The sequence below is a fragment of the Hylobates moloch genome, unplaced genomic scaffold (assembly GCF_009828535.3).
Source record: "Hylobates moloch isolate HMO894 unplaced genomic scaffold, HMol_V3 SCAFFOLD_5, whole genome shotgun sequence".
Classification (NCBI taxonomy): Eukaryota; Metazoa; Chordata; class Mammalia; order Primates; family Hylobatidae; genus Hylobates; species Hylobates moloch.
In genome coordinates, this window is record NW_026652280.1 from 47,328,896 (window position 1) to 47,355,805 (window position 26,910).

Genomic DNA, 26,910 nt, shown 5'->3' on the forward strand with positions numbered 1-26,910 from the left:
TGCTTTGATAAAAATCTGTAGATAATACAATCATTCAAAAGATAAGATTCTTTCAGGTATGTAACTGACCCCAATCTTTATAGTTTAGGTAATAAGTGAATTGATTTTGGAAAATAAATAGATTGGTAAAATCTGGGAATAGAGGAAGGGTATTCCAGATGGTGCATTCTATAGTTCGCTGTGGATGGATCTAGATGGGTTTTAGCACGATGAGAAGAAAGTGAGAGCCAGATCTTGGAGGGCCTGTATACACATCTCCTATATGCCACCCCTCCTGCAAATCTACTCTCTACCACCTCTACCCTGCTCCACCCCAGAGGCTAACCTGTAGGGTTATATCAGCAGACTGTCATGCCTTTTAGTTTCAGCCAGTGGCTAAATAGCCTCAGCCAGAGATGGGCAGGAACAGAGCGAGGTCGAGGTCTTTTTTCTCTGTTGGCTTCCTTCCTTAAAAAAATCACTAGAGCCAGCTGCCTCTCCTTTTCTCAAAGCCAGGGTATTTATACAACTCTTTGTTTCCATAACTAGTCCCTCCCTTGTCCCTTGAGTCCAGTGGTGGTGACATCTTCTCTGATACTATCCCCAGGTTATCACTGTGGTTCCCCTATAGCCTACCCACATCATGACCAATAATCCCATTGTACATAAATCCTGTGCAAAGTATCCTAAATTGAAATATGGTTAGATTTGAATTTTAAGCAATGGTGTAAGGATGGTTTCCTTGGGTGGAAATCTAGAGGCAAGACAACCAACTAGGAAAACTGGCCAAAGTGAGAGATGCTGTGATTGGGAATATGTGGTAGCAGTGGAGACAGAAAGGATTTGATCTATGTAAGAAAAAGAATGGAGTTGAAGTTGACAGTAATTGAATGTGAGAGATTAGGGAATAGAAAGTGTCAAGGATGACCATCCTTTCTGACTTGTATGGTTGCTTGATTCAGGAAGTAAAAAGATGATTTTAGTTTTGCATATTTTGATTTTGAGATTTTTGTGGGAGAGCCATTGGAGAAGTGTACCAGGTATTGGATAGGCTGATGTGGAATTTAGGAGAGATCCTGCTGGAGAGAAAGGTTGACGTATTGTCAACTTATATGGGTGGCGCTTGGAGCCAAGATGATAGAGGAGTTCCCCCAGGAGAGCTAAGAGAGTGAGAAAAGAAGCAGAATGAGAGGAAGACGGCCATGCACAGAACTCAGAATGTCATTAAAAGGGTCGATATTTTTGCAAAGACTGAGAAAAGAGCATGAGCAAAGGCAAAAGGGAAAGAGTGAGTACTGGTTGCACAGATGGTGGGGAAATGTTTGCATAAGCTAAGTGGAGCCAGATCATGGAGGGACTTAAATAAAAGCCGAGGCAGAGGAGTCTGGGCTTGGTGGTTAGAGATTAAAGAGCTATTATATGTTTATTTATTCATTTATTCTACGAGTGTTTATGGAACACTTAGGTTCTTGAGTGAGATGGATTTGTTTTAGGTTGTATTTTAAGGTGAATAATGTGATAATGGAAGGGCAGAGATGGAAACGGGCTTAAAATGTGAAGCAGTAATACCATTACAAAGTGATGAGAATCAAAACCAGAATAGTAGCAGTGAGTGCTCTGGACTAAGAGATTTCAAGGAAAGAAGTGCCAAGATTTCATAATGTATTAGCAACCATGTTCAATCTAAGACCTTTCTAGGTTCCATCATGTTTATGATAAATTTGTCCCAGAAAACTTGTGGTAATTCTGAAGAAGCAATTAACCAGTGAGATACAATGAAAAATGCAGTCTTCCCATTTTCAAAAAACAGGGAAACCAATTTGGATGGTGTGAAATGGTTTCGCTGCTTAGAACATAGATCCCAGAATGGTTCAGTTTTGAATTCTGGGCCTAGTTAAGTTCAAGAATGGAGTTTCAGAATTGAAAGTAATAGTCTGACCACTTGCTTTATAAAATCTCAGATGGAGAAATAAATAGAAATAACCACAGATTATCTGTGGTGCAGTTCATTATTTTTGATTGATGCCTTCTTTTCTTTGGTTTTAATTCCAATTCTCTATGGTTGTATGTTTTGAGACTTTGTATTGAGACTTGTTCCTTACCCCTCCTTTCCCCCAACTCCACTTCCACTTCCTCCGCCATGAAAAAATAGTAATTTTAGGAACTAACTTCAAGTGATGTAGGGAATCAGATTTTAAAATAGATTATGTTGTAGAATTTCAAGTTTTTGTTTTTATCATTAAGACTATGATTAAGATCAGCAGAAATTTCAAAGATTGAGAATAAGAAAATGAACAGAAAAGTCACATAATATGAAATATAGATTACTTATAAAAAGAATTATACCCTTTATAATAAGAAAAACACAATTACAATCCCAACGGGATGCTATTTTTCACCTGTTGGATTGGCAATGATAATTTTTCAGTTTGGTAATGAACTATTAAGAAAAGCATGAGCAAACGCATTGTTGTAAGAATGTAAGTGGACACAGACCTCTTAGTTTGACAATATGTATCAAGAATAAAAATGCATTTACCCTTTGGCTCAGCAATTCCTCGTTTAGGCATTTTCCCACCAATGTACTTGGACTAAGTACTCAAAGCCTTCAGGACAAGCATATTTAACTTCAATATCACTGTGGCTGCAAAAGATTGGAATAAATGTGGGTGTCCATCAATAGCAGACTGGTTAAATTAGTTATGGTATATGCATGGGATGAAATAATGTACAGTTCTTTTAAAGAATGAGACAGATTTTTATTCAGTGATGGAATAACTGTACAGAATGCAACCATTTGTTTTGAAAAGGGTAGCATTATGTGTGTATACTATATCAGATACTGCCTCTGGACAGATGTACAAGAGACTATATAGCAGCTGCTTCAGCAAGAAGATCTGAGGGTAAGATTGGGAGGGAGACTTACTTTTTCACCCTACACCCTCTAGTACTATTTGGATTTTTTTGGCATGTACATACGTTAGGCACTCTTTAAAAGTCTTCCACCTTACTCAAGGAAAGAGAAGTGAGGTAGCATTCGCTGTTGATGAAGGGTTTAGGTAAATGAGGTTTCATACACTTAGTGGAGGTGAACATTTATACAAAGGTTAAAAAGGCAATATATATTGGTTGGTGCCATACAAAATGAAGTGCTGCATATCTTTTATGGGGCAGTCCTACTTTTACATTTTAATCCTACAGAAACTCTAGCTTACATGCATACATAAGAGTAAAATACAAGAGTGTGTTTGAACTTTGGTATTGTTTTGTAAGTCCACATTCCTACCCAGGTTTATTTACTTATTGAATAATGGCAACTGGCTAGTTGTTTCTGTCACTTGAGAATTGCTGATCTCTTCACATTTGGATATGGGCCAGTGGTTTGAAGGGCCAGTTATTTGAGCCATTTTAAATGCATTTCATTTGTACAGTTGACTTGGAAGCATCTAACTTTGTCTGTGGCCTGTCTCTGAAAAAGGTAAGAGAAGAAAAGTTCATTCATTCACTATTTAGTGAGCACCTGCTTTATGCCATGTGTGGTGTGATGCTGGAGGTACCACACTGAATCACAGACCTAGACCCTCCCCTTCATGGCATTTTCAACATTCTAGGCTTCCCTTTGGTTATTTTTTTTCCTCACATTAGCCATTTTTAGGTTTCTTTGGTGTTCTGGTGCCATTTCTGTTGCTCTTGCTTTCTTTTCTACTTTATCATTTTGGGCTGGTTTCAGCAACATTTTTCTGCTCCCAGTTATGGAGGAGATGACAACAGAATGTTGCTCACTTGAGTTGTGGGTCCACAGATGGACACTGTGGGCCTCAGCTGTCATTCCATTTCTTTTTATTTGATACACAAAGTAGACTGCCATGCTGAAGGGATGGCAGACAGTAAAACTATAGCTGCAAAAGAGGGCCCACCACAGGTCGTGCTGACTGCCAGTGGTGATGGCGAACAGTGAGGCACACATCATGGGGAGCTGCAACTTCACCGGTGGCACTAACCCTAACTTCCCAACCAGAAGCAAACTGGACAGACCTAAATTTGACCACCTCTAAGTTTCCCTTTTATTTCTTCATACCTCGGCATTGTTACTGTCTTCTTAATTAGCAAAGTTTGTTTCCATTTTTCATTTCTGACAAGTGACCTTTCCCTGTAAGTAAAGGAGAGTGAAGTTTAGTCCCTTCAGCCTCATACAGATGATCGAAACTTAGATGAAGGAAGGATTTGGAGCGTCTTAGCTGATGTGTTATCCTTTCTGAAATAACTCACTGTGGCTATCTTGAGGGGCACACACAAAATGGATATTTTCTAGATGACGGTTATTTCATAATGTCAGTTATGAAATACAGTTTTAGAAATACATCATGAAATATAACTTCCATCTTTGCTTTTTAAATATTACCATAAATTTATTTAAACCATAATCAGCGAGCATGTCATTGGTGTTGAATTTGTTCCGGGAACTTTCAGGGGCCTGCAGATGGAACAGCTCTTACAATGGAGACATTTTATGAAATCATCAAAGCTCCTGAAAGACAATGCAGCTTCCTCCCTTTCAAGAACAGAGTTTGACAGTAACATCTCAGAACAGATGTTTCAACAATCTCCAAATGTTTTTATTTGGTGGCACAAAGACTCTGTTATTCGTGAAATGGTCTGTTAAAAAATTAGTTCCTCCATGTGGGGATTGTGGGAATATGTGTCACGTAAATTGATTTCACTTTTGGCAGGAAACTGGCTCTTAACTCTTTAGATTGTCTCCAAGATTTGACTCCAACAAGTTCCGATTTCCAGGCCACAGCAATCACCGAGGAGGTAGTAATACTCAGCATTTTTCCCAGAGTGCTTAACGTTGGCTAATCTGAGAATGTTACATTCTTTAAAAAAAAAAAAAAAAAAAAAAAAAAAAGCAGCAAAATAAAAGTTCATAGAAATTTTCTCTTGCAAAACACAGTGAGAAAATGCAGGCCTTCATGTTTGCTGGTTATTTACATTATTCTTTTAATGTAGGCAGCTTTTACTTGTTGATATTAGACTCCTATTTAAAGGGAAAACTGCCGTTCAGAGACAAACATGGGCAACTTAGAATGTGATTTCAGGTACCTCACAAGAGACCCTGGTATGACTGTTCAGTGGTATACAATAAAAGGACTAGTCACTTGCTTTGCTTTTGCTTTGCTTTGCTTTGCTTTGCTTTGCTTTGCGTGCGTGTGTGTGTATGTGTGTATGTGTGTGTGTGAGACAGAGCTCCGTCGCCCAGGCTGGAATGCAGTGATGCAATCTCAGCTCACTGCAACCTATGCCTCCTGGGTTCAAGCGATTCTCCTGCCTCAGCCTCCTGAGTAGCTGGGATCACAAGCATGTGCCACCACTCCAGGCTAATTTTTGTATTTTTAGTAGAGACAAGGTTTCACCATGTTGGCCAGGTTGGTCTTGAACTCCTGGCCTTCAGTGATCTGTCCGCTTCGGCCTGCCAAAGTGCTGGGATTACAGGCGTGAGCCACTGCGCCTGGCCCATTTTCACTTCTAATGTCTTGTCTTGCCACTGCCCTGACCTATACTTTCCACTCCTTCCAGCAGGACACAGGTTAGCACACTATGGCCTGTTTTCGTAAATAAAGTTTTTTGGAGCACAGCTGCTCTTACTCATTTGCGTGTTGTCTATGGCTGATTTTGCCCTACGTGGCCAGAGTTGAGTAGATGTGAATAGAGACTGTTTAGCTTGTGAAACCTAAAATATTTACAGAACAAGTTTGCCAACTCCTGCAATAGGAAGTTGCATGTGTATTGTGACCTAGTGTTTAAACACGAAGAAAATATTTTATAGGTTTTAGCTATTTCTATTCTAAAGACATTTGTGGGGCGCAAGAAATGCAAAGTAGGGCCGCGTACGGTGGCTCACACCTGTAATCCCAGCGTACTTTGGGAGGCTGAGGTGGGCAGATTGCTTAGGCTCACAAGTTTGAAACTATCCTGGGCAACATGGCAAAACCCCATCTCTACAAAAACATACAACAATTAGCTGGGTGTGGTGGCATGTGCCTGTAGTCCCAGCTACTTGGGAGGCTGAGGTGAGAGGATGGCTTGAGTCTGGGGAGCCAGTGAGCCAAGATGGTACCACTGCACTCCAGCCTGGGCAATAGAGCCAGACCTTGTCTCAAAAATAAATAAATGTAAGATAGTATTTGGTTTTCAATAATTTAACATCACAGGAGAATGTTTATAATATGTGTACACAAATATGTAAATTAAAATCTTCCAGGACAATCTGAAAACACTATGGAAAAGAGAAGAGAGAAATTAACTGACAATTGAGTATTCACTAAACAATTGAAAGAACAAATGAAAGGAACCTGTTAATCTGATATACTATGTGCATAAATGTTAAAAGTTGTAGCATTTGGTCATATTTAGCTGTTAGTTTTTTTCCTTTTTCTCTTATCTGTGTGTGTTCATCATTCTCAGTAGAATTTCTTGTACATGCTCCCATGTATATGTGATTCTGAAGTCTTCCTGTCCAACAGGATGACAAAACACAGGTGACTATGTCACTTAATGTGGACCCTATGACCATACCAAAAGTGATTATTCATTTGTTCTATATGCCAAAATATGTTTGAGGCTGCTGATAGTACAAGATCACAGACACAATAGAAAAATAATTAAAGAACAAGAACCCAAGTTGGGAGACAAGGGGATAAAGGTGGTTACATCAAGAAACCAAGACTGTGTTATTTAAGCCAAAATATCAGCAATCATGGCAAACAGGGCAAAAAGGAAAATAGGAATTCCAAAGCTCTTCTTATTTCATGAGAAGAAACATTCTTCTTTTTCAGGAAATACATCTTTTTCCCTAAGAGGATTCTATCATGTAATCTTTATTTAAGGACTTGAACAGTACCTGCAATCACAGTTTTAAGGGAATGCTGAGATATTCTAGACCTGCACCGACTGTCCAGTATGACAGCCAATAGCCACATGGAGCTGTTGAGCATTTGAAATGTGGCTAGTCTGAACTGAGGTGATCCCTAAGTGTAAAACATACACCAGATTTAAAAGACTTAATGCAAGAGTGTATACACACATACATATATATATGTATATAAATATATATATAAATATATCACTGTTGATGTTTATATTGAATTTAGATGTATTGGTTTAAATAAAATGTTATTTAAATTTTACCTCTTTTTAAATGTGGCTACTAGAAAATATATAATTGCACATGTGGCTTGTTATATTTCTGCTAGATAGCACTATAGTGTATCTATATCTGCTAGATAGTCTATAGTGTAATGTTTGATATATTAGGGTGCAGTGATGCATCCTTGGCCTATGAGTACGTTTCTGAAGGGACAGAATGAAATTTATTACAGGCATGATGCTTTCAGGTAACCTCTTACCTCAGAGATTGAGCATCTGTAGACTACTCAATGAGTGTTTGGCATACATATGAATCCCTGCATCTTGAGAACATTTTTCTAAAATATTGATCATAAAATTGAAATAAATTAGGCCGGGCGTGGTGGCTCACGCTTGTAATCCCAGCACTTTGGGAGGCCGAGGCGGGCGGATCACGAGGTCAGGAGATCGAGACCACGGTGAAACCCCGTCTCTACTAAAAATACAAAAAATTAGCCGGGCGTGGTGGCGGGCGCCTGTAGTCCCAGCTACCCGGAGAGGCTGAGGCAGGAGAATGGCGTGAACCCGGGAGGCGGAGCTTGCAGTGAGCCGAGATTGCGCCACTGCACTCCAGCCTGGGCGACAGAGCAAGACTCCGTCTCAAAAAAAAAAAAAAAAAAAAAAAAAAAATTGAAATAAATTAAACTTACTAAATACTATTGAAAAGATACCATTTGCAGGTTTTCATGAAAGTATACCTGGCTTAATGATAGCTTGAATTGTGTTCATATTCCAAAACTATAATTTCTTAATCAAAAAATTTGGCCGGGTGCGGTAGGTCACGCCTGTAATCCCAGCACTTTGGGAGGCTGAGGCGGGTGGATCACGAGGTCAGGAGTTTGAGACCAGCCTGACCAACATGGTGAAACCCCGTCTCTACTAAAAATACAAAAATTAGCCAGGCATGGTGGTGCATGCCTGTAATCCCAGCTACTCAGGAGGCTGAGGCAGGAGAATTGCTTGAACCTAGGAGGCAGAGGTTGCAGTGAGCTGAGATCGCAGCATTGCACTCCAGCCTGGGAGACAGAGCGAGACTCCATCTCAAAAAAAAGGTGACCCAAGAAATGACAATCTGTATGCATCTTGAGAAGAGGAATAGAAGCTAGGAGTTGTTGAATGTGCACTCGTGCTAAATACTTTGGATGCATCATATCATTTAATCCTCATGGCGGCCCTTGAAGTGTCCCCATTTTACAGATGAGGAATCAAGACTCAAGTGGATTTGTAACTTGCCAGCACCACAAAACTTGAAAGTGGCAGAGTCTGAATTTAAATTAGGCATCTGTCTAACTTAGACTAATCATGTAAGAATGGAAAAACAGTTAAATCCTTTATGAAATGCTATGCAGACACGGGTGTCATTGTATGGAGAAATGCTCGGCTCAGTGGGCAAGGGCATGGTGTAAAACTGTAGAACACCATAATTGTTAAGAATTTGTGCATGAATCAGGTAAGAATAGAGACAAATGAAAAGTTTAACTTGTGACAGAGTTTGTTTAAATAAGTATTATTTTGAAATTGCCTTATTTTTTAAAAAAACTTATTTTTTGTCAAAATATGTACTGTAACATATTCATACTGTATATTCAAATGTATTATTCATACCTCTACATATTTCTACGTGTTGTATGAGCTATTCTTTCATGTCTAGGTTCATCCTCTGTGTTGTTCTTATCACCTACCTCTTAACGCCTGAAAACTCCTCCCTTGTGGTCCATCACCAGCAAAACCTCTGTATCCTTAAAGCCTTCTCTGAAATTACTTTTATCTTTTTAAACCCAAACTTGGATATTCCCTGAGAGAAGCCCTTTCAGGCGGCAGCTCTATTTTTTGCCCCAAAGTAGAGGAGTGTAAGTGGTCTCTTTATTCTTCCTCATCACCTTTACCATTCCACTTCACAGTTCCCTAAAAACTCTTTGCTTTAAACCGCTTGTCCACCAGACTTTAAACCTCTTGTTCATCAGATTGAAGAATCCTACCAAGCCTAGGATTCTGTCCTCATTGTGACATAATTTTAGTTCCTGGCTCGCTGTTATTCTCTCCAGAAATACTCCTCTTCTTATCAAGGAGGATTTTCCTTGAAAATATGATCCTTTTAATACCCCTGGGCTTCTCAGTCATTTAACTGTTTGCTATCTCAACCTTTAGCAGACATGGTCCCTCCTTAGACCACATCATAACCAACAACTCCATCCTTCCATTTTCTCAACTGCATGCACTGACTTCTCTCCTCTGCATGGCTTTTGAGCTCACTCCCTCTAGGGTTCAAAACTCAATTCCATCAAAATCCATTATCCATTGATCCCACTACTTTTTTCCTGGACCCACTTCCCTCCCACCCAGGATCTTGTGCCCATTTTATCCAGCTCAGGGTCCATGGTCAAGTGGCATAATTGCTCCCTGTGACATCCTGACTCCTTTGCCCCTCTCACTTCTCATATTCACTTGGTAGTCTCAGCTCTGGCTGAATCCGCATCTCTGGTTATTTTGTGCCAGCCTCTGTGCATCTGACCTTGGCTGGACAAAAACACAACCGTACTCTGTGGTTTTACTTTTAATTAATGACCATGAACCTCAAGTAGGAACTTAAAAAATGCTGCCCAGCAATCATATTACATTGCAACCTTCTCATCTTTCCTTAACCCTCTAACAACTCCTCTCTCAACCTTATTCTCAACCGATGCCTTCCTTCCAGCTTTGGCTGGAAAAATTGGAAGCTTCCAACAGCTTCTACTGCTGCATCTCTTGGAGCTGGAGATGAATGGCCTGTGCTCCTGTCTGAAGGCAGCTCCTCCATTTCAACATCAGATGCACGTTCTCTTCCTGCTCAACGATTGGATTCCAATCATTTCTCCTGTCATCACCTTGTCCCCCTCTGCTGGTCATTCCCATCAGCATTCAAGCATGCTTGTTTCTTCTCCCATCATACTAAGGAAAATAAAAACATTCCCTACATCTCACTTCTGCTTCCTCTCAGTAGCCTCTCTTCCATCTCTCTTCTCTATTTTATAGCAGAACTCCCAAAATATCTGGTGCCTATTCTTATTATTTCTGGTTTCTCTCTCTTCCCAGGCTGCCTTCAGTCCAGTTCAGCCAAGCTTTTAGCCCAGCTCTTCTGCTGCTCTTCTTGAAGTCCTCAATTAAATACAAGTTGCTGAATCCTGCAGTTTTCAGTCCTCATTTCACTGTCCTGTAAGCAGCATTTGACACCCACTCCCCGTTCATGGGAGGAATCAGATCACCTGGCTTCTTGGATGCACCCCTCTTGGTTTTCCTCTCACTCCCCTGGCCAGTCTTTCTCAGTCTCCCAGGACTCAAACCTTAGACCTCTTCTCTGTCCACACTCAAGCCCATGGTCGTCATCATCAAAATTTCATGGCTTCAAATAGCGTCTGTTAGCCGATGATTGCCGGATTTATTCTTTCCAGCCAGATTTCTCTTCTGACCTCCACACTTCCGTGTCTATCTAAGAACTTTTTGAACATCTCTGTTTGCGTGTCCAATAGACATCTCAGACTTACCTGTCCAGACTGAACTCCTGATCCTCCCTTCACCCTCCAAAGGTGCCCTGTCTCAGTCAATGTCAGCTCTGTTCGGAGTTGTTCAGGCCGGAGTCCTCACACTTTCTAACCACTTCCCAGCCCCTGCCATGTCATACCTGAATTATTGTAGGAGCCTTCTACCTGGCGTCGCTTGCCTCTGTGCCTTGCACCTTTATGGTCTTCTCAACATGCCAGCTAGAGGGATCCTTCTGTAGCATTGGTTAGATCACCTCCTCTCCACTCAAATCCCAATTCCACTCAGGTGAAGACTGCAACTCCTTAAAAGCCATATACAGTCTGACCACCTGCTTCTGCTCTTTCTTTTCCCTCTTCCCTTATCCCACTCCAGCCTTAGTGGCAGCATGCCACGCAGGCACCCCACCCACCTGAGAGTCTTTGGGCAGACTATTGCCTAGTCTTAGAATTCTGAGACCTCTACCTGCAACTGCCAAGCACGACCCTCCCTCACCTACACCAAAGGTCACCATCTCAGCAATACTGACTGGTCTCCCTGCACTCTCCATCCCCCACACCCTGCCCTAAATTTAATAGCACTTCTCACCTTCTACCAGGGTATACTCTTACTCATGTATTATAGTATCCATCTCCTGCTGGAATGTAAGCTTTGGGAGAACAGAAATTTGTGTTAATTCCATTAATTGATGGATCTCCAGCATCTAGAATAATGTCTCCACCTAGCAGATGCTAAAAAATTGTGTTGAGAATATGAATGCAAGTTTTCCTGTTTCTGCCTGAGAGATTTGCCCCATGATAGCTTTTAATTCCTTTTAAGTTTCTGGAGTATTATATTATAGCCAGGATTCAGAAAATAACTACTAAGAAACACTGTATCCCTGATATGATTGCATATGGTATTTTATTCCAAACTGAAAACAGTTCTTCTCAAATGTTGCAGCAGGGTCACAGATACTGAAAATGTAAACAACATGACAGATCCTTGATATTTTAGGAGTATGTTCAAAGTTCTTCATAAATCCTGTAAATTGTGGAGACCATAATATGGCCTACTCGCATGAATTTCATATATAGCAGTAAAAGGAAAGAAAGGAGCCATGTGGAGCTCCGGAGGCTGAGTGGCCAGCAGGCTCAGTGGTTGAGAGGAAGCTCACCAGACAGCTGTCTGCTGCTGCTCCATGCTTCTGCCTCAGCAGCATCACACATTACAGCAGCTCATGAGCCCTAGACATTACCTGCATATTGTTGTAACCAAGAATATGAGTTATGTGAAAGCCAGGAATCCATTATATCATTTTGTTCTATTTGCAAAAAAAAAAAAAAAATTTAATACTAATTTTAAAAAGTTAGCTCTCCCAGGCTTCTAAGACTCGGTTCTAGAATGTAAATGTGTGGTTCTTATAACAACTGATGGCCAAGGTAACTTCAATGTTTAACTTACTGTTAAAAACAACCATTTATAACAAAGTGAGTTTTCACTTTGAGATCAAACAGCAAGTAAGCATTCATTCAGTTTGATTTTGGACATCTGGGAATAAACTCTGAATGTAAACAAAAGAATGCAGTTTATTTTCATTTTTAAGCTGATTTTAAAATCTATCTTCTAGTTTAATGGAACCTACCATAATGCCTTTTTAAAAAAATTAATGATGAACAGGAATCTTTGACAAAGAAGGGCCGGAGTAAAGAGAGAGGATGCTGTTGCCATGGTAACAGCAGTCCAGCATAAACATCTTAGATCTCTTCTGTTTATCGTGTGTTTTAGGGCAATTCAAGCTGCTGGAACAAGACCGAGATATAAAGGAGCCAGTGCAATATTTCAACAGTGTGGAGGAGGTGGCTAAGGCATTTCCTGAACGCGTGTACGTCATGGAGGATATCACATTCAACGTGAAGGTAGCTCTTGAAGCACCAATATTTATACTCACTAAAGATAATTTAACTTTCAAGTCTGGATGTACACAGTAAGTGTTCATCTGTGTCTCCTAGGAGGGTTTCATCTTCTAATGGTTAGTGGCAGTAGCCAAAACCACATATATTATAGCTGACCTGACTGCTTCTGTATTTATTAGCATTATCTTTTGTTAGAATTTAAAACTGATGTTTGAGTTCAAAACTGTAGCTGTTGAGGCAGATAAGTGATATTTTTTAAAATTTGGACTTCATTTTCTAATATGTAACAGTTGTTTAGCCAGATCTCCACTTCTGGAAGCAAAAGGGATATGATGAAACTAAATAATACCAAACACTTATTTGAAAAGAAAGAAACTTTGAGAAAGAAGAAAGAATAGGTTTCTAAGCATTGCTTGAAGTCAGCATGTGTTCATTCCATTCTTTGTAGACTGTGTATTTCACTATATAGAGAGAAAACTGATATTGCCTAGAGAAAAGCTATATAGTGTTTGCTGTGCTCCATTTGTTCTGCAGCCTTTTTTTTGAGACTGAGTCTCCCTCTGTCACCCAGGCTGGAGTACAGTGGCGCGATCTCAGCTCACTGCAAGCTCTGCCTCCCTGGTTCATGCCATTCTCCTGCCTCAGTCTCCCCAGCAGCGGGGACTATAGGCATACACCGGCATGCCTGGCTATTTTTTTTTTTTTTTTTTTTGGTAGAGATGGGGTTTCACCGTGTTAGCCAGGATGATCTCAACCTCCTGACCTCGTGATCCGCCCGCCTTGGCCTCCCAAAGTGCTGGGATTACAGGCATGAGCCACCGTGCCTGGCCTTGTTCTGCATTTCTTAAAGGGACAGTGCAGTCCCTGTCCAGATGTTGAGCGAGGTCCTTTGACTAGACTTGCTGTTGAAGAGGGACTGACCAGAGAAGCAAGCCACCAACCAGGCCCATTGTATTGCCTGCAAATCTTCCACATTTTCTCCAGCAATATTCATAATTACACTAAAACACTTTAGAAAGTGTTCACATTGAAGGAGTTTTCTCTTTAATGTCATTTCAGCCCAAAGTCCACCTAAATCACATTTTCCAAACATTTCAAGATTTAGGGGGGCAAGATTCCTGTTTCTTAGAAATCCACTCTATGTGAAAAACAGACTACATGGTGTCTTGGCCCAAGAATGCAGCAGTGTCTTTGTGGATGAGTCACTCCACCCACACTCTTCAGGAAAGGGAGGAGATGCCGAGGACATCCCCTTATTGGAGAAACGGTTCTGCCCATTTCATTGTCTAAGCTAAGTCATCTCTTCTTCCAGTTCTGAAATACAGCTGCTTTGGTCTATGCTCTTTAGTTTTGTTATTAAGATGAGTGATATTTTATATTTTATAAAATCTTTACTAAGTAAATTATGCTTACATACAAAAATATTTATCATTTTTAACTTTTTCAGTGGCCCTAATACATGAGCGGTCAGGACAGCTTGCATTTGTTTACAGTGAAAACTTGTGCAAACATGTTCATTTTTAAACAAACCTAGACTCATTGGTCAGAAGTTAAATCCTATTCCATTAGTGTTTTGATATGACTTAAATCTCTCCCTAAAACTTATATTTAGAATTCTCTAAATGAAAAAAAAAAAAAAGTTTTTTTTAGAAAGTTAGTAGTTTTAAACTCCTTTCTAGAAAAATATTTCATTTGCTAATAAAGAAATCAAATGTAAATTTTTAAGTGCTTTTTAAAGATTTTCTCCAGTATTAAAATGTAACATTCCATCTTTTGCCACATATTGCTCATGTATACTGTTTTTTTAAATGCGTCTAGCAGCTTTTCTTGGTGAATTTGTATTAAATCAGAATGACTGAGAGGATAACACTTTAATTTATACATTTTAGAGTTCTTTTTTTAATATAGAATACCATGACTGAATGTATTCATTAAAATGTGTTTAATAGAGAATATCATTTAAGAGTTCAAAGGCTCAGTTAAGTGTGTGAAATGTGAGCTTATAGCATCCATAAAACTAATTGGATTTAGGTTGAGTTCTGTGCTGTGCAAACAAAAATATTTAATATTTCTAGTCTGTTACTTATGGAGTTTCAAGGTGCCATCACCTCTAGCTTGCATGAATCATTAAAACATTATTCAGTTCTGTTCAAAGAAGGATTGTTATAGGAACCTCAGGAAATTTACATAAAGAAATACACAAAAGGTTTTGTGCTTAGTGATAAACACACCAGTAAATAAATAAACTGAGGATAGTCATAGAAAGTTTGTCTGGATACCAACTGGACCAAAAATAAATGCTGGAAGTCATGGTCTTCTTCAATTAAAAATAGACTGGATTAAGCCAGGGCACAGTGGCTCACACCTGTAATCACAGCACTTTGGGAGGCCGAGGCAGGTGGATCACCTGAGGTCAGGAGTTCAAGACCAGCCTGACCAACTTGGTGAAACCCCATCTCTACTAAAAATACAAAAATTAGCTGGGCTGGTGGCACACACCTCTAATCCCAGCTACTCGGTGGGGCTGAGACAGGAGAATTGCTTGAACCCAGGAGGCAGAGGTTGCAGTGAGCCGAGATCGCGCCATTGCACTCCAGCCTAGGCGACAGAGTGAGACTTCATCTTAAAAAAAAAAAAAAAAAAAAAGATTGGATTATTGAGTCTGTGTGAGAACTAAGAACTAGCAGGGGAGGAGTTAAAGAAATGGGATTTTGGTTATTCTCATGGAGAAGGTGGGAAAAAATTAAAAACAATACTCTTTACTCATAAATGTAGCTATTATCCAAGAAGCAGTTTTTTAAAAGAAAGATTTCAAACCTTCTTAGAAGATTTCACCCTCTCTCCTCTACTTCAGATACAGCGTAAATTAAACCAAAAGGATAAACCACTGAGAAAAGCACTTGCAGTTAAAAATTGATAGTTATCTGGCATCATGATAATCAAGACATTATTATTAGAAATAAATATACATATGTATCTTGATATATTAATTTACAAGTCCAAACTGAAATTAATCTTAATAAGAATGTAAAATAAAGCAGAAGTATTTAAAAAAGGCAGGGGGGAATTCTAGTTCTGGGTTTCTTCACAAACTGTAGCAAAATTTTAACTTCAAATTTTAAATTTAATGGCCAGTACTAGTACTATTTATACATTTGTTTAAAAATGAAACATTCTTTTTAATTTGGAACTAAAATTTGTCTTTAAAAGATACCTTGATGTGTTTAAAACTATCTGCCTGATTGGCCCCATCATTGATTAACTGCGTGAAATGAATTCATATGCATTAAGTGTTTAATTCTTTAACCAGCAAATATATTTTGAGCACCTACTATATGCCCAGCACTACTGCAGGCACTGGGGGTAAATAGTGAATATGCAAGTCCCTCACTGCATGGAGATTACAGTATAGTAGGGGAGGTAGACAATAAATACATTAACAAGTATCAGTACTACCTCCAAGTAGAGATATCAAGAATCAGTTGGATCTACAGGTTGGGAGCTTAGAGAATAGTCTAGGCCCAGAGTATATAGTTGGTGGGCCTTACCATCTTCTGGAAGACGTTTGAAGCCATGGGTCTAGTTGAGTTTACCTGTACCAGTGATTCTCAACCAGGAGTGACTTTGTCTCTCAGGGGACACTGGCAGTATCTGTACACAGTTTTGATTGTCGTGACTGTGAGGTGGAGGATGTTACTATCATTTAGTGGGTAGAGGGTGGGGTTGCTGCTAAACATTCTGTGATGCACAGGACAGGCTCCCATAACAAAGGATTATCCAACCCAAAATGTCAGGAGTGCCAAGGTTGAGAAGCATTAACCTAGAGACAAGATTAAAAGGAGAAGAGCTCAGAGGACTGAGCCCTGGAGTACCCCAGCATTTAGGGGTCTAGAAGAGAAGACTGGATAGGATAGCAGTGAGGTAGAAGGACAGCCAGGAGCGTATGGTGTCCCAGAAGCCAAGATTCAAGAAGGAATGAGCAACTGTGTCAAATGCTACTTAGTAATTGAATTAGATGAGGACTGAGAACTAACCATGAAATTTAGCAAAATGTGAAGGTCATTAGTGGCCTTGATAGAAAGCAAATAATAATCAGCTCTGAGACTGGAAAGTGAGTTAACCAGGACAGTACAATGGGGTGGTCCTAGAGTTTTGTCAAGGTAAGTTTCAAGTGAGATTACTCAGCACTACCCTTTCTTTCTTCCAGCCATTTTCGGCTCCCTCGATGCAGGTATAGAGTAGACCAAGAGAGCTGAGTTTAATCAGGTTGAGGTTCTCCCAGTGAGTATAGCAGACATCAGCAAAGGTGTTGATGGAATGTGCCCTAGAGTGAGTGACAGGTCACACTGAGCCATGGAATCCTCACTGGAGGCTGGGCACGGTGGCTCATGCATGTAATCCCAGCACTTTGGGAGGCCAAAGCAGGTGGATCACTTGAAGTCAGGAGTTCGAGACCTGCCTGGCCAATATGGCGAAACCCCGTCTGTACTAAAAATATAAAAATTAGTTGGGCATGGGGGTGCGCGCCTGTAATCCCAGCTACTTGGGAGGCTGAGGCAGGAGAATTACTTGAACTTGGGAGGCAGAGGTTCCAGTGAGCCGAGATCGCGCCACCGTACTCCAGCCTGGGTGACAGAATGAGACTCCATCGCAAAAAAACAACAACAAAAAAGAAGAATCCCTACTGGCTAACCAAGCATGAATAGAAGTGTAGCCCCAATGAGAATTGGACTTATGAGATAGATATGTTTGAGAAAATGAGATGCAAAATAGGAGGTGGTGGTAGAGTGTAAAACTCTTGAAATTTAACTTTAGGCAGTAAGATCGGTAATGACAGGAGTAGCTCTATTTTCTGATCTAAGTATGTCCATTTGAGTGAGCAGCTGGGTGGTAGAAACAGAAAGTAGGAGATGAGAGAGTACAGAAAATAAAAGGATATGTGGGCAGGTTACCTCTCACTGATCACTTGTATATATCTCTTCTAATCCCTGCAAAGCTAAAGGAATTCCATGTTTTGGGAATAGCAGTCACCTGTCTCTTTCACTTTTTTTTCTTTATCCATCTGGTTTTTAGTTTTCAGGGTAAGAATGTTGTTTTTGTTTACTTGCTTTCCTGCATATTTGTGGGTTTTTTTTTTTTTTTTTTAACTGTAATAGGCTTTTTCTCTCTCAATTATCTCCCTTAGTTTTTTCATCAGCTATCTTTCTTCTCATGTTTACTTCCAAAGTCAGAAGATGTCCTCTTTCTGAGTTGGCCATTCCAACTGAAGGCCCATACCCCTCCTTTTAAAAATAAAAACAGCTGCACTAACAATTTTCAAGCCATACATTTTTCTTCAAGCAGGCCGCCACCATCTACAGAGTGAGTTGGACTGTATAGTGGCTCAGGCTCTGCACTCAGAGCTGAGTTCAGAACCCTGCCCCAGGCATTGACTCTGACCATAGGTGGGTCACACGACCTGAGCCCACAGTGTCTTTACCTACGAAATAGAGGTGATGCTACCCACCTCATAGATTTGTCATCAGAATTAAGTAAAGTAATATGCTCAAGTACTTTGCAAGTGTCTAGTAAGGAGGCTGGTAAGCTAGCCTGTGGGCAAGCTGCCTGTTTTTGTAAATAAAGTTTTATTGGAACAAAGCCATGTCCATGTGTTTATGTATTATCTATGGCTGCTTTCATGCCAACAGCTTAATTAAGTAGTTGCAGCAGAGACTATATAGCCCATAGAGCCTGAAATTATTACCATCTTGACCTGTAAGATAGGGTTTGCAAATCCTTGGTTCAGAACATAAAATCACAAAAAATTAAGTTTCACATTTAAAAAAATTCCCACCACAGATTAAGATTATTTCACTTACTCTTTTTCTTTTCTTTATTTTTTATTTTATGTTATTTTATTTTTTTTGAGACAGAGTCTCGCTCTGTCACCCAGGCTGGAATGCAATGGTGTGATCTCAGCTCACTACAACCTCCACCTCCCAGGTCGAAGCGATTCTCCTGCCTCAGCCTCCCAAGTAGCTCGGACTATAGGCACGCGCCACCATGCCTGGCTAATTTTTGTATTTTTAGTAGAGACGGGGTTTCGCCATGTTGGCCAGGCTGGTCTCGAACTCCTGACCTCAAGTGATCCACCCTCCTCAGCCTCCCAAAGTGCTGGGATTACAGGGGTGAGCCACTGAGCTTGGCCTCTTTTCTCTCATCCCTCCTCTCCCTACCCTCCTCTCCCTCCCTCTTTCCCTGTTTCTTTTTTTCATCTCTCTCTTGTTTCTCTCTCTCTCTCTCCCTCTTTCTTTTTTTTTTTTTTTTAAGAAACATGCTTTGTCACCCAGGCTGGAGTGCAGTGGTGCTATCATAGCTCATTGCAGCCTTGAACTCCTGGGCGCAAGTGATCCTCCTGCTTCAGCCTCCTGAATAGCTAGGACTACAGGCATGCACCACCACTCTTGGCTGATTTTTAAATTTTTTCTGTAGAGATGAGCATCTCACAATGTTGCCCAGGCTGGTCTTGAATTCCTGGCCTCAAGCAATCTTCTCGCCTCAGCCTCCCAAAATACCGAGATTACAGGCATGAGCCACCATGCCTGGCCTGCTTACTCTTTATGTAATACTTCCTACCCAGTGACTTACTATTAAAAACTCAGTACATAGTAGCTGTTCTTTGTTGTGGTTTCGAAATACCCCTTCACTTCAAATACTTTTTAGGAGACCTTACTACACTAATAACTGCGAATTATTTTAAATGTCTTCCAGCCTTTCAAACTCAGCCTAATAAAGATGAGAAAATTTTCCCCGCCTGCATTTCCTGCCATCAAAATAATGACTAACAAATTAAGTTTTAATTTAAGCTCTATCTTTACTATGACAGTTGTGGAGAGAGAGGGGAAAAAGGTGGCCTTCAATTTGGCATTGGGTCCGAGGCATCCTGTCTTCATTGATGTAATCCAGAAGCTTTCTACATTAAAATTACTACTCTCAAGTCTCAGAGCCCAAATACCCTAATCTGGATGCTATAATGTTACTATTTTAGCTCCAGCTAGTTAGTGAGATCCATACTTTCAGCTGTTCCAGCATAGATTTCCTCAGAGGCAAAGTAACAAGTTTGCATTGGCTTCATTAGAGAAAGTTACCCACTCAGGAATGTGAAGTTTCAGTCATTTGTGGCATACAGTCGCTGCCTCTGCCTGCCTAGACCTCTTCAGAACCACTTCCATACTGCGTGTGTGGTCTGGCCAGGAGCTGAGGTGACAGCCTTGTCATCAGCCTATCAGCTTCTGATTACTGCTTTGGCACCTGCTGTGGGCCGGGGTATCAGTGCCTAGCAGCAGAGCCACTGTAATGTGGGGAGAAGGATTTCAGCGGTACCTTTTCTTTGGATATTGATAAGTGATGCTGTGGTACAGGTATACAATGTGGAATGATTGAATTAAGCTAATTAACATTTCCATCACCTCTCAATTTCCCCCCATTCTACCTGGAACATGTACCCTTTGACCAGCATCTTCCCATTCTCCCCACTCTCCCCACTCTCCGGCCTCTGACAGCCACCATTCTCTCTGTATCTATGAGTTTGATGTTTTTAGTTTCCACATATAAATGAGACCATGTGGTATTTGTCTTTCTATGCCTGGCTTATTTTGCTTAGCATAATACCCTCCAGGTTCATTCATGTTGCCACAGATAACATGATTTTCCTCCTTTTTAAAGCTGAATAGTATTCCATTGTGTATATATACCCAGAAGTGCCTCTTTTTAATTGGAGAAAACATCATATAAGTTTCAGAGAACTTAAGTCAAAAAACTAGAGCCTTGGAATACTAAGAAACATGACCAAGAGTAAAATGATAAAATACTATAAATTATCCAACAGGACTAGGAAGTTTACAGACTTTGAGTTGTTATAATCATCACATTTTAGATCTGGAAAGGCCCTTAGACGTTGCCTAATCCTACTTCTTTTAGCAAATATGAAAACTGAGAAACAGCTATGTTATCTAACTTCATTGGTTCATATGAAGCCACAAAATGACTCAGCAGCAAAGCCCAGCATAGAAACCAGGTCTCCTAATACAATCCGGTCACCTCTCTGCTCCATCACACTCTGTTTATGGATTTGAGATAAGGCCCAAGATTGTGATCAGAATGTACTTCCACTTTGATACAATAGCTTGTACAGTTTAATTCATTTTCCTTTTTAAAAAATACAAACATGTTCAATCATTATGGCATGGGGTACAATATAGCCAAAATCCTTCTGTCATTTGTATTTCTGAAACATTTATGGTCTGACACACAGGATTTGGCAGCTTTTATGAATGTTATATATGTACCTTTTTTTATCTTATTAATAGTAAAGTATGGTGCCAGTATTTAAAAAATAAAATCTTGTAACTTATATGAACAGAAGTTCTCTGAAATAGGAATTTGAAGGAAAGACTCTTCCAGTGAACAATTTGCAGACTGTGGAGAGATAGCCTTCAGTGTAAAATGAAGATGCAATTCCAGAGAACAAAGGGAAGGTCCCGGGTTTTATAGCAAAAGTGCCCACTCAGGTTCTCAATCAGGTCCATATAGCAAATGAAGGATTGAAACATGATTAGTTCTGACTAGTTGGTGCTGCTGAGCCCTGATTGGCTGAGGCTGGTGAGTTCTAATTGGTTGGTTCGCATTAGCTCCGAAAGTCCAAAAGTTGAATGGAGGCATGGGTTTTCCAGGAACTTAGAGCACATGTGTGACCTCCAATCAGCAAATGGTTGGTTGGCTGTATTTTAAATTTAGACCTGGTTAGCCACTCAGGATCTATCTTAGAGGACTGACTCTTTCATGTTCACATTTGTTCACACTTATTTTGAAATTTTCACTCTATCAGTATCAATGTAGTTTCTGATTATTTAAATATCACATGTCAGAATGAACTCTTTCAAACTCCATAAGGTCTTAACCCAGAATTTTTAGAGTGCTAACCAGTATTAATAAAGCAGCAAGACCAGAGGCTGGGTTCTTGTATTGTTGCTTGAAGCAGTGTTAAAGATACACCAACATGACTAAAATGCATTGCTGAATAAACAAGCACAGATTTTAAAATTTAATATGATTAATGCAACTTGATGCCAAACTCTGAATGTCTTCTAAGGCTTCCAAGTTACTGAAAAGCAGCCAATATATTTTCCCAAGTCATAGATTTGATGCAGTCCATGTGCCTTTTATTTTAACATATTAGTTACCCTTTTAAAAGTTGCCATCTGAAAAAGTGCTGAAAAAATGAAGACCTTTCGCTTCTGCTGACCAGTTAGACTGTGCCTTCTTTTTTTTTTTTTTTTTTGAGGTGGATTTCACTCTTGTTGCCCAGGCTGGAGTGCAATGGATCAATCTCAGCTCACCGCAACCTCCGCCTCCCGGGTTCAAGCGATTCTCCTGCCTCAGCCTCCCAAGTAGCTGGGATTACAAGCATGCGCCACCATGCCTGGCTAATGTTGTATTTTTAGTAGACACAAGGTTTCTCCATGTTGGTCAGGCTGGTCTCGAACTCCCTATCTCAAGTGATTTGCCCACCTCGGCCTCCCAAAGTGCTGGGATTACAGGTGTGAGCCACTGTGTCCTGCCTACGTTACTTTCTTTATTCATTTTAGCAGAACAAACTACAGACAGAGCCGCTTGTGATTCTACTCTTGTAATTATTTATGCTCTGCCATCCTCCTGGTCATGTTTTATCTTTGAAAACACAAAAACAGTTTATTAGTAGACTTTGCTCTGCATACATAGGCCATCCTGTGGTTGTCCTGTAAAATAGTACAAGCTAGTAGTACTGAAACATTTAGTATTCTTCAGGGTTTTTTATTTTGTTTTCCGAGTGTAGTTCAGTTGTAACCCACCATTTCTCATTTAAAATACAATTCTTAGTTTCCATCTCAAGAATTCAGAAAAGGAATCTTGCGTTTTAAGTTTATAATAATGCCAGAGAGAGACCATCTTTTCCTGTGATTTTTCAAAATGGGTAGGAATTATTTGCTCCAGCATTTTCCACCTGCTCTCTGGAGGCTTTAGGGCATGAGTAGTTCTAGCGAGCCAGTTTTTGGAGTAGCCGTGAATGTTAACCAAATTCTGTCCAAAATGACTGTAATTTCCTTTCAGTATTTTATAATACACTTTTCTACTATCTTAAAGACAGTACTTGAACAAAATTTAAACTTATCACTGTCTCCTGTTTTATAATTGATTAAAGCACTCAGCCCCACTTGAGTATGACTTTTGCCTTTATATAGAGAGACCGTAAGCCCTGAGAATTTGATATTTTTACGGTCTCATAATTTAAATTTTTTTTAACTTTTTTTGTTTAAAAGCCTTTAACGGTTTGCTGTCTTATTTGCCTCTTGTGTCTTTTTCAGAATACCTTTCTTAACAGTCCCTATTTTTAGTTTAATTTTTCACTTCTGTTTTGCTTAGGAATCAGTACACTAAGTTAAGGACCTCACAGCCTTTCACGATAAGCCCTAACATCAACAACATCCCATCATTTTGGTTAGCTCACTGCCTTGTTCTTGGCTATATTCCAGAGAGGTCAGAAATTATTGATTCCTATGCAACCTGAATTTTGTCAGATGTAAAAAGGAATATTTAAAATGAAAATTGAATGTATTTAGATATAGCCACTTTTTATTTTTTTTTATTTTTTACTTTTTTTTGAGACGGGATCTTGCTCTGTCACCCAGGCTGGAGTGCAGTGGCGTGATCTCGGCTCACTGCAAGCTCCGCCTCCTGGGTTCATGCCATTCTCCTGCCTCAGCCTCCCCAGCAGCTGGGACAACAGGCGCACACTGCCACGCCCAGCTAATTTTTTTGTATTTTTAGTAGAGACAGGGTTTCACCGTGTTAGCCAGGATGGTCTCGATCTCATGACCTAGTGATCCTCCCGCCTTTGCCTCCCAAAGTGCTGGGATTACAGGCATGAGCCACCGCGCCCGGCTAGATATAGTCACTTTTTATTTTCCAGTTTTTTTTAATTATATGTTTCCCTTAGGATGAGTCAGATGTCATTTATTTTCAAGATCCGTTCAGAATGATAAATTGGATACAATTGTGAGGTTAATTATTTCAATGTTTGAAGACAGCTCAGTGCTTTTTTTGTCATCTGAGGTTTTGGGCCCTCTGAAAAACTACCAGTTGGCAAGCCCTCTGCTATAGCATCACAAATGGAACCATTGCCATTGTACTTGACATTCTTGCCCTATTTTGTGTTAAAAAATATATATATAAACACCATTTAGGATTAACATTTATCTTAACTCTTGATGCAATTTTCTTTCATTTGCTGTCATTTTCCCAAAAGAAAGAGTAATGAAAATTTAATTTGGGAAGACATAACATAATACTAATCAAATATTGTCTATATAACCTATATATCAACCAGATCATTCCTGATTTTATCTTATGAGTTGGAATTTTAACCTCTTACATGTTTGAACAATTGTTATTAGAACAATTGTTGCTAGAGAACAGATTTCCTATTGCCAGAATCTTCAGAGAGAGAGAGAGAGAGAGTGTGTGTGTGTCCACAAGTTTAAAATTTTACGTCAGTGTTTCAAAATGTTTCTTGACCATGGGTTATTAATTGAGTGGTATTATGAGCAGTAAAAAGTAAAACCCTGATAGTTTCCTGGATTCAACCTATTAGTGTTGTTTAGATAACACACTTTGAATTACTTCCTCTCAGGAAACGTTGAAACTGGAAATGTTAACCAGACACACATACGGAAGCACTTAGACAGAATGCATTGTTTCTTTTGCTATTAAAAAAAAAAGGAAAAAATTATGCAAATAAATTACATCTGTAGAAACCTGAGGAGACTATTTGGCTCTACTGCTAAAGAAAGAGCATTTATTTATGAGATTTTTCATCTGTCACTGGCAGTGACCACAAAATTGGTCAGTATGGTAGTTGTGTAATTTATTCAGGGCTAATTGCTAGCATTAATAATGACTTCAGAGTTGGAAGCATGGGATACAGATTGTGCTCACATGTTACGCATTTTTATGTATGAGAGTAGGAGTAAGTTACTTAAGAAGTACACACATACACGAAAATGTAGACAAAACTGTTGAATGCGCCCAGATAGTGACATTTAGTAAGGATAACTTTGATCTGTTTAATCCGTATATGTACTGTCTCATATGAGTCTCAAAAACTGGTGGACGTTATCTTTCAGTTCGTTTGCTGTGCAGTACTTCACTAGACCTATCATTTCTTAATTCTGGAAGGTGTATGTTTATAAAGATAAATTAGGAAAATATAGTAAATATTGATTTAAAGGGATAGAAACATATTTTTTTAGTTTCCAGATCCCTGTCTGCATCTTATCCCTGTCTCCATCTTTATTCAAATGGGTGACTCGCCAAGTTTTTTACAAAGTTCTAATAAAAAGGAAGTATAGCAGTGCAGCTGAGAGTTTTGCAGACTAGACTATTCTAAAATTGTATATTTTGAATTATTTCCATATGTTCACATCCTTTGGGATATAATTGTAATGATATTTCAGGCTCTATTCTGGCATTAAGTTTTATTCTGGGATAACATAGTCAATAAAAACTTGAACAATATTCAGTACAGAGAGAAGGATAATGCTTAGAAGTAGTGGTTTGGGCTTGAACACAGTAGGAGATGAAAACTTAGAAATCTATGTGAAAATACAGAGATGTGAAAGGCAATGTGAAACACTTAAAAAAAGTAAAATGTTTTGTTAATAAAAGTAATAGTAACGATGGCCTCCATTTATTGAGAGCCTACCACGTGCCAAGCGCTGTGATCATTTGTTTACGTACGTTCACTTAGCCTGCAGAATAGATGGTGGTGTTCCATTTTATAGGTGAGGAACCTAAGGCTCAAAAAACTAAAAGCATTTTGTCTGAGGTCACTACACTGTAAAGGCAAGATTCAAACTCAGCTTGTAGTTTAGCTAATAGTATTGTACCTGTCAGTTTCCAAAGGCCATGGTTCTTTTCATCCATCTATACCCACTATCAGTAAACCTTTACTGTAAAGAAACAGAGAGCACATATTTTAGAGTTTGCAAGCCATACAGTCACTGTTGCAGCTACTCAGCACTGCCATCATAGCGTGAAAACAGCCATAGACTATTTATAAATGAATGGGTGTGGCATGTCCCAATAAAACTTTATTTACAGAACCAAGTGGTGGGCCAGGTGTGGACTGTGGGTATTAGTTTACTGACCTTTGATCTATATTTTTGTAAGTTTAACTAGATACTGGTTGAAAGTAAAAGCCTTAGGGATAAACCAAAAGCTAGAATTGATAGCAGATGATTCTTGGTGACCTAAGTCAACAGAATAAAATAACTGAAACCAGGACCCAGACAGAGCAGCCTGTTCCTCTAGTCCCAGTCACTTGGGAGGCTGAGGCAGGAGGATCACTTGAGCCCAGGAGTTCAAGTACAGCTTGAGCAGCATAGCAAGACCCAGTCTCTTAAAAAAAAAAAAAAAAAAAACTGCTGAGAAAAAATAATAATAATAACTGAAAACTTGAAACTACAGGTCCTATGGAAAAAGAAAGTCCTTGTATGTGTCAAGCACTGTCATTTATAAATGATGGATTAGCTCTAAACAAACAAAAACCCTAAGCTATATTCTTCAAAACTGTTGAAGCCTTAGAAACAAGGCCAAGAAATGCACAGATCAGAGGACCAGAGGCAATGTGGTATCCTGGCTTGATCCTGGGATATCAGAATGACACTCATGGGAAAAAACTGGTGAAATCCAAATAAAACTTGTACTTTATGTAACAGTATTGTACTAGTGTGAATTTCTTAGTTTTGATAAACATGCCATGGTCACATAAGATGTTAACAGAAGCTAGGTAAAGAGTATACAGGAACTTTCTGTACTGCCTTTGTAACTTTTCTGCAAATCTGAAATTATTCCAAATAAAAAGCTGCCTGGGCACAGTGGCTCACGCCTGTAATCCCAGCCCTCTGGGAGGCTGAGGCAGGTGGATCACAAGGTCAGGAGTTCAAGACCACCCTGGCCAATATGGTGAAACCCCGTCTCTACTAAAAATACAAAAATTAGCTGAGCATGGTGGCACGTGCCTGTAGTCCCAGCTGCTTGGGAGGCAGAGGCAGGAGAATCACATGAACCTAGGAGGAGGAGGTTGCAGTGAGCCAAGATCACACCATTGCACTCCAGCCTGGGCGACAGAGTGAGACTCCATCTCAAAAAAAAAAAGAAAAAAAAAAAAGCTAAAATTTATTTAAATTCCTAGGCTTGAATTTAGATGCCTAGCATCTATGTTAGAACCAGATGAATACTGAAGTACTGAAAGTAAACA

The 26,910-nt window shown here is 39.6% G+C and overlaps 1 protein-coding gene and 1 long non-coding RNA gene across 6 annotated transcripts in view; one reads left to right on the forward strand and one right to left on the reverse strand.

The window, feature by feature from the left end:
- LOC131383455 (uncharacterized) overlaps positions 1–9,107 on the reverse strand; it is a 40,051-nt gene extending 30,944 nt beyond the window's left edge. Inside the window, exons 1-4 of one of the 2 annotated variants that reach the window (XR_009213496.1) lie at positions 8,847–9,107; positions 4,058–4,129; positions 3,280–3,448; positions 2,519–2,623 (exon numbers count right to left, since the gene is read on the reverse strand). This is a non-coding gene — a long non-coding RNA (uncharacterized LOC131383455). The remainder of the gene's footprint in view (positions 1–2,518; positions 2,624–3,279; positions 3,449–4,057; positions 4,130–8,846) is intronic. The other variant, XR_009213495.1, reaches the window with a different exon arrangement.
- Positions 1–26,910, forward strand: part of GAREM1 (GRB2 associated regulator of MAPK1 subtype 1) — a 214,285-nt gene that overhangs the window by 158,763 nt on the left and 28,612 nt on the right. For 2 of the 4 annotated variants that reach the window (XM_032152567.2, XM_032152568.2), the window contains exon 3: positions 12,448–12,578. In XM_032152567.2, coding sequence (XP_032008458.1) covers positions 12,448–12,578 — 131 coding nt within the window. Of the gene's footprint in view, positions 1–12,420; positions 12,579–26,910 lie in introns of all 4 variants that reach the window. The other 2 variants (XM_058438516.1, XM_058438517.1) reach the window with 1 other exon arrangement.